General features: G+C 42.7%; 1 protein-coding gene across 1 annotated transcript; it reads left to right on the forward strand.

Moving 5' to 3' along the window:
- Window positions 1–1,998: 1,998 nt before the first annotated feature.
- Window positions 1,999–7,391, forward strand: CXCR4 (C-X-C motif chemokine receptor 4). Its single transcript, XM_061612950.1, has 2 exons — window positions 1,999–2,256; window positions 5,670–7,391. The coding sequence occupies exons 1-2, from the start codon at window positions 2,239–2,241 to the stop codon at window positions 6,726–6,728; spliced, it is 1,077 nt and encodes a 358-aa protein (XP_061468934.1). The 5' UTR covers window positions 1,999–2,238; the 3' UTR covers window positions 6,729–7,391.
- Window positions 7,392–8,505: the final 1,114 nt, after the last annotated feature.

Genomic DNA, 8,505 nt, shown 5'->3' on the forward strand with positions numbered 1-8,505 from the left:
AAATACACAGGAAATTCAGACTTGACCAGCGAGTGTAACACAACAAGCTGGCAGTGCACACTTTACATACAGGGATTAAGATTTAATTAATTAATTAATTAATTAATTTAATTTATATACCGCCCTAAGCCCGAAGGCTCTCTGGGCGGTGTACATAAAAGATAAAGCAAGCACAGTGTATAAGTACAATAAATACAATAAATCAAGAACCAAAAACAAACAAACAATAAAAGAACCAAACAACGTCCAAAATACAAGATAATAGTGAAATACTGTTAAAATACACTTTAAAATGCCTGGGAGTATAAAAAGGTTTTCACCTGGCGCTGAAAAGATAGTAGCGTCGGCGCCAGGCGCACCTCATCGGGGAAACTGTTCCACAGTTCGGGGGCCACCACTGAAAAGGCCCTAGTTCTAGTCACCACCCTCCGAGCTTCTCAATGGGATGGCACTCGGAGGAAGGCCTTAGATGAACCACAGTTGTGATGAATATGAAGAATTATTCACTAGAATTGTACAAGAAGGAAATACAGTCCTGGTCTGGCCAATTTTCTCTGGAACAGTGGTTCCCAAACTTTTTTCTCCATGGACCATTTGAAGAATGCTGATGGTCTTGATGGATCACTTAATATTTTTTCTGCCTGTTATAACAATTGCAGCATGCTGTGCTAGATGCTCCTGTTTCCGACAGCTCCAGTGGCCAGAGTGGTTTAGCAGTCAGGCCCTCTTCTGGAGATTGTAGCTCTGTAAGGGGAATAGGGCATCTCCTAGCAACTCTCAGCACCCTTCACAAACTACACTTTCCAGGATTCTTTGGGGGAAGCCATGACTGTCTGAAGTGAACCTGCCATCTCCAAAGATGGAGAATTACATTTTTGTATGTTTGTTGGTGGCGTTCTTACTTTGCTTCTTTCCTGTGTTACTACTATTTCTACAAAGAATCTAACCTAGAAAATTATATTTCTCTCATTATTCATCCTAGAAATCTGTGTCAAATTTATTTTTATTAATTTCAAAGCCTTTTAATTGGTGACTGACTAAACTATATCAAGTGTCTTAATGTTGCTTCCTTCTTGCTAAAACAAGATCAGCACAGCACATGTCTTGTTTCTGTTATCTGGGCTGATTGCAGGTGTTGCCACCACCATATGCTCAGAGGCACATGTTACCAAATTCTTCCAAGCTACACTGGAAGTGGATTGGACTGTGAAAGACCAACCCAAATTGTGTTTGCATTTTGACAAATTTGTAGGGCAGTCCAATATCTTAGAGAGAAAGTCAGGTCTCCTGTTCCTCTGGTGCATTCATTATAGCTGCCCAATTTCCCTGCATTTTAAAGTTTGATAGAAATATCTGCTGACTATAGGTACGTTCTTAAACTGCAAGGGTTTTTTTTGCCTATTAATGAATTGTTCTTATTATTCCAACCCCATTTATGTATGTCTCATTAAATTCAACAAACTAATTTGAAATAATCGTGTACAGGATTGCAGCCTTAGCTACATTCATAGATTATGAGTACAACCATGGTAGATTTTTTTTTTAAATCGAACTTTCATGTTCAGAAGCAACATAGCTCTGAATGCCCGATGATAGGGGAAAATCTGGGCTGTCGCTGTCGGAGACAAAGTGCTATTCTTAAAAAGACCTTGATCTGATCTTACAAAGGGCTAACTTTTTCTCCTTGTTGCTAACACAATCATTTCTCTCTGGGAACTGATTTTGGTTGTTTCCCTACTTAACATATGATGGAATCCTTGGCATGTTACTAGACGCAAACCCTTCTCAGCTTTGGATTTTAGAAAACTGATCCCTCCGTCCTAAATAGAGCCGCGGGCTCAGCTGGCAAACGTAGACGAAAGAACTTCCATCCAATTCCATCCATCCATCCATCGGGGATTTCCCTTCCCCCAGGCATGTGCTCCGCGCCGTCCACCCCACGCAGCCGCCGGCTAGAAAAGCTCCGACCTGTCTCTAGGCGCATGCTCGGGAACCACAGGGGTACCTCCTTTGCACGCTCTGTTGCTCGCTCACCCACTCGCCCATCCTTATCCACAAGTCGCCCCCCCCTTCCAGACTTGGGAGGAGGCGCCTACTGCCTTGCGGGCTGGCTCTAAGGGGAGGGTGCGTTTATAAGGAGAGTGGGTGGCGCCGGCGCGAGAACTTTTAGGTTGTTTGTGTTTGGCGCAAGCAGCTGCAAGCGGCGAGCCGAAGCTGTGCTGAGGAAAAGCTCGAGCAATGGAATCGGGCATGGATGTAAGTGCAGGGCGCGGGGCTTGCCCAGCTGGGCCGCAGACGGATGGATGAATGAATGAATGAATGCATGCATGCATGCATGAGAAAGAGCGCTTGGACCGGAGGGATAGAAGTGCAGCTTTCCAACGATGCGCGTTGCCTAACTGAACGGGATCTCTTGGAGAGTGGGGGGAGACGCTACGCACAGCCAGGTGCCTGTTTGTTTCGGGTTTGTTTGTTTGTTTAAGTGTGTTGGGCGTATTGATGCCCCCGCGTTCAGTCCTCTTTGCAAAGCGTCTCTAAGCTAAGGCAAGGGCCCCTTTGCTCTCTGCTTGCTCGCTCCTAGGGGCCTCTCTAATAAAGTGAATCTTGCCCAACAGTAGCAGATCTGGGTTGCACCTTGTAATAATAGCCATTATCACGTTGCATGCATGCAAACGAGAGCCCCCTCCCCATGCGTTGGAAGAGGCAGGTTCAACTGCAGGAAAGTCGCCACCAGACTTTGCCTTCTTTGTAAGGCTGCGGGGTGATCCGGCCGTGGTTTGCAGGCTTGCGCATCCTCCTCTAGGGTTTCCCTAGGAAGCAATTCCATTGACATGAATTGAATTGCGCGGCTTGCCTCCGTGAGGTCAAGTGGGGCCTTCAGAGTAGTGATTTGAATTTGAGATCTTTTGCGCAGGGTGAATAGAAAGAGTAAATCGTATTTGGACCGCTGTTTTGCTTTGGGTTTTTTTGCCGCCCTAGGAACCTGTTGAAGGGCGGGGCATAAATAAAACGGCAGCTTGCGCTTAAAAACAGTGTCCCGTTTACTGTACATATCCCCCCCCAAACCCCTAACTGCATATTTCTTTTCTCTGTTTTTCGGTTTGAGAGCCGATTATGGGGGAAAGCAACCCACAGCCCCTTGGCTTGCTATAATGGCATCTTATGAATTCAGGGGTGAAAGTTTGCAGTCTTTGACTGCGCGCGGTTAGAAACGAGGGAACTTACCTTTGGCTGGAGAACGCAAGAAAAGTTAAAAGGTGGATCAAGTCGATTCGGACACTCTTGAGCCCGCCTTCCTTTCCTTTCCAGTCGCATTAATAGAAAACCAAAGGAATGGTGTAGAGTTCGCTGCAGTCAGTGGGAATTTGCAGTGTAATCCTAACCGTGCCTACTCAGAAGAAAGTCCCATTGAATTCACTGAGGCTGACTGCAAAGTAAGTGAGGTTAGGATTGCAGCTTTTAGTCAGAAGTGCAAGGCAGAAACGATTTCTTCCTATTGGTCCTAGAATGGAAGGAGTCTTCTTAAGAGCAAGTTACACCATCACCACCCGAATCTGTATTATGGATCCGTTTTAGACAGAAAGTTGGGGCCAAAAAAGGGTCAGTTGGCAGAATATTTGAATGGATCTTTGTGTTCTGTGCTTGAAGGGTATATTGCATCAGGTGGTTGAAGGCTGCCCTAGGAGTAACTTGCATCTTTTTTATTTTATGTTTGTTAAATTGGGGGCAAAACGGAGCCAAAAGATTACTTGCGTTCAACAAAACCTTTCTAGATCCCTGAATAGATTTTTGAGCACTTGCTGATCTTACAGATTGAACATCTGTGCTGTGTCCTGCTTGGGAAAGTTTTCCCTATTAAAAATGTAATGCTGGATCTTTTGGTTCATTCCACAAAGACTACTCTCTTAGATGCTTGTTGTTTTTTCAGATCTGTTTTGAATTGCCTTACAAGTCCCTTTGTAAAAGCCATTTGAGTTCAGTTGAACAGCGGGAGCAAAGTTTGTGCAAGAGATTGGGAAAAAACCTCCACTCCTGCAGGGGCTGCACCCAGCTGGCCACTCCCTCCCTTGAGTGTTCAAACGGCTGGTGGTTTCCTGAGGTGCCCTTCTTGTGCCACTTCTCTCTTTTTGTTCTTTCTAGTGGCAGGCACAATTGAAACGTCTCCTTTGCCTCCTTCTGAAACCACATTCCCAAATAAACAGCTGCCTGGGAAAGAGAAAGCCTCTGTAGACTTGGGGGGGGGGCTGTTTTCATTTTGGCCAACAACATCATTGTCTCTTCCCCCCATCTCCTGTGTTTGTTTTTTGCTTTGGTTAACCTCCAGCCCAATGAGTTTTGATGTAAATTACAGGCTTGCCCACTTCATTGTAACTTTTTAGTCAATCGTAATAAAGGAACTTTAAGTTGGTCCTGCTGTTGAATTGGTTTTTTTCTCTTCATGGAGACCAGTGTGCTTCCTACCTACAAGTTTTGTAACTCCATTGAGGTGCTTCGGGCTTTGCTGTCCTTGCCAGGCAACCTAACCATAATCGCTTTCCTAAGCTCCTGCTGGTCATATTATCTGAAACTGTATAGCAATGCACTCTGGGTGGCTAATTAAAACTTTGTTTATGAACCTGAAGCACCTTTTCTGATTGGCATTTGAATTTAATTCTTACTCCAAGAGGATATACTCAAGGCAGTCTGGATACTTGCAATCATACCCCAGGTTGAAGCTCCAGTGTATGGCTTTTGTAAATTCATGATAATAACTACTTCTGTTTTAAAAGCAGTTTCTTGTCATTAAGATTGAAGAGAGAACCAGTGCTCATTTTTCTACTACTGTATATAGCTGGGGATCACTTCAGACATGATCACTTTCATCAAGACAGCACTTCCATCTAAGAAAAGCCCTGCAGACCACATGTGGATTCCCACTGTGTTTCATTCACCGCCTGTGTGTAGGCGCACTGGAAAGTAGTACAGTTCCTAGTGCCTGTACATCACATGCACACTTAGCTAAATAGATGCATGTGCAGTTATTAGCTGTTGTTCTATCTGCACATGATTTGCAAGCTTTTCCCTAGTGATCCATGAAGGAAATTCCTTATGTTTGAGAACAAGGAACAAGAAATGGAAACGTCCAAGCAGAAAGTTGAGGTGATGTGTCTACAACTAATTCCCTCAGCAAGTTTCCATTTCTTGTTTCTGTCTTGTAAGGCCCGGCTTTTCTTCCTTGTTTTTGGTTGGGTCACTGACTATTCTTGGGAACTAGAATATGTTGTCTATACGTTAAAAAAAAAATGACAGTCTGCAAAAAGGAATTGCTGCTTTTGTTTATAGTTGGAGAATTAGGGGCTTTAAATGCAAAAGTATAGACTTCTTGGATATGGTACAGTGGCAAGGCATAAACTAGATACCTTTCTTGTCTGCTGTGACTAATAAGGACCTTATGTAAGAAATGTCCTAACAGCATTGTTTCCATCATTTTCATTTCCCTAAAAGTAGAAGAATAGACTTGACAGTGGCCTAAGGTCACCCCAGGGGACTCTTGAATATTTGAACACACTTCTCCTGATCTATTGCACTATCCACTGTACAACATTGGCTCTTGCTGCCAGAGAGTAGACAATGAGATCTCTCACTGTCATCTTCTAATTCCTGTCTTTGTTTTTGTCATTTCACTACAGCTGTTTTCTGGATTCTCTATTTTTCTGTCTGAAAATAGTACTGACGAGCCAGGCTCTGGTGACGATGGGAACTATCAAGAGGTGTGTTTGGACCAGGAAAATGCCGATTTCAACCGGATCTTCCTGCCCACAGTCTTCTCCATCATTTTCTTGACGGGAATCATTGGCAATGGCTTGGTTATTGTTGTCATGGGCTATCAGAAGAAGCTGAGGAGCATGACTGACAAGTATAGGCTACATCTGTCCGTGGCTGACCTCCTGTTCGTCATCACTTTGCCCTTCTGGTCTGTGGATGCTGTGATCAGCTGGTACTTCGGGAACTTCTTGTGCAAAATGGTCCATGTCATTTACACCGTCAACCTCTATAGCAGTGTCCTGATCTTGGCCTTCATAAGCTTAGATCGGTATCTGGCCATTGTGCATGCTACCAATAGCCAGAGACCCAGAAAGTTGTTGGCGGAAAGGATTGTCTACATAGGCGTTTGGCTACCAGCTGTGCTTCTGACTGTGCCCGATATCATCTTTGCTAGTACTAGTGAGCTAGGTGGAAAATACGTGTGCCAGCGATTTTACCCTCATAACTGGCTGATTTCCTTCAGATTTCAACATATTTTAGTAGGCCTTGTCCTGCCTGGTCTTATAATCCTGACTTGCTACTGTATTATCATTTCTAAGCTGTCACACTCAAAAGGCCATCAGAAGCGCAAAGCTTTGAAGACCACAGTCATCCTTATCGTTGCCTTCTTTGCCTGCTGGCTGCCATACTACATTGGCATCACCATAGACACTTTTATCCTCCTTGGATTCATCAAGAATGGCTGTCTCTTTGAGGCAGTAGTGCACAAATGGATCTCCATAACTGAAGCCCTGGCGTTTTTCCATTGTTGCCTGAATCCCATCCTTTATGCTTTCCTGGGTGCCAAGTTCAAGACATCGGCCCAAAATGCTTTGACCTCTGTTAGCAGAGGCTCAAGCCTTAAGATCCTTTCCAAAGGCAAGAGAGGGGGACATTCTTCTGTTTCGACTGAGTCAGAGTCTTCGAGTTTCCATTCCAGCTAACAGTATCTTCTATTTCTCTCAATATTTGTACGATTGGGACTCTTTTTATACATAGATATATATATATATATATTTGTTCCACATAATTTTGGAGGAGAAATCCTCCAAGATAATGTACGAGCTTATTCCCAGTTGGAATGTTATATTTGCTTGTAGTTTTCTGTGGGATTTAATGGACTTATTTATGAAATAAAAAACCTCTGTACATATTAATAAATGCACGTCTAGGAGGCAGGACCTGAATATGTGGATAGGAGATAAAAGTTTTACTGCTTGTCTGTCTAGTTATGCCAGATTTTAGATCTAAACCCTTTTAGAGGATAGCATAATCTATGTGTGTGAATTTGTTTGTATATAAAATAAGTATTTTCAGTATATTGGTTGAAAGAAGGCATAATCTTTTATATGGTTGTTGAGGACTCTGTCCTAGATTGCATAAGCTGTTTTGGTTTACACTAGTTTAATTGCATTATAGATAGTCGATGCAGTCCACATCTTACAAAAGACAAATATTAAAATGCATAAAATTAAACACGGCTGAATTGCCCCCAGTGGCACATACAACCAAAGTATCCTCTGTCAAGTGCTCTTTTAATAACAAATTGGATTGCATATCTTTTGCCATTGTAAAGTTGTAAATAAAAGTGTCACAAAAGAAAACTATTTGGGATGGTGTTTTCATTTTTGAATTTCATATTACCTATTTCCTTTCACTTTATTTTGGATTTCAGTTGCTAATGATTTTTTTCTGTCCTGAAAATTTTGGACAGAAGGATGAACAAGATATTATATATTCTAGACCTGGTGTAGCCAACCTGGTCCCTCCAGATGTTGTACTACAACTCCCATCATTGCCCATACTGTTCGGGGTTAATGGAAGTTGTAGTCCAATATCATCTGGAAGGCACAACATCAGCCTGTGTTTTAGACCAAATATCATTCCTGAGAATATTCCTGTGGGGGATATATGGCATATGCAATGCCATATAATGCATAGTTGTATAATACACACATTTTCCTATGAATTTTGTTTGCCAGAACAGGGCTTTGGCGAAGCTGATACACAGTTCATGTGCATTACATACATGTTTTACATTTATTTCAACCTGCCACAGTGATTCTCTTGCTGGAAAATGTAATATATGACTTGGACTTGTGACATAACTATTCAAATATGTGTCCATGTCCTTAATCTTAACAGTAAACATTGCTGATAGCTCTCTTCAAGTACATGAAAGGTTGTCACACATAGGAGGGCCGGGATCTCTTCTCAATTGTCCCAGAGTGCAGGACATGGAATAATGGGCTCAAGTTGCAGGAAGCCAGATTTTGACTGGACATCAGGAAAAACTTCATAACTGTTAGAGCCATACAACAATGGAACCAATTACCTAGAGAGGTAGTGAGCTCTCCAATACTGGAGGCATTCAAGAGGCGCTGGACAGCCATCTGTGGGGAATGCTTTGATTTGGATTCCTGCATTGAGCAGGGGGTTGGACTGGATGGCCTTATAGGCCCCTTCCAACTCTATGCTTCTTTAAAAGTTTGTCAGCTCTTTGTTATGAAATGGCCCCTTGTCTTCAGAATAAATTCTTGCTCTTCATTTTCAAGATCAGTCTCTGTTTTTATGTCTTGAGTAATAAGACACCAAACCCAACTTTCTGTGTGTTTTTCCTAGGATGTTGGTATTTACACAGCCTTGCAATAGTAGAAAAAAAACAAACTTGCCTGTTTTCCGTCTCTTTTCCCCACACAGACCCCTCTTTCTGTTTGTCAC

Source organism: Rhineura floridana, chromosome 2 (assembly GCF_030035675.1).
Source record: "Rhineura floridana isolate rRhiFlo1 chromosome 2, rRhiFlo1.hap2, whole genome shotgun sequence".
Classification (NCBI taxonomy): domain Eukaryota; kingdom Metazoa; phylum Chordata; class Lepidosauria; order Squamata; family Rhineuridae; genus Rhineura; species Rhineura floridana.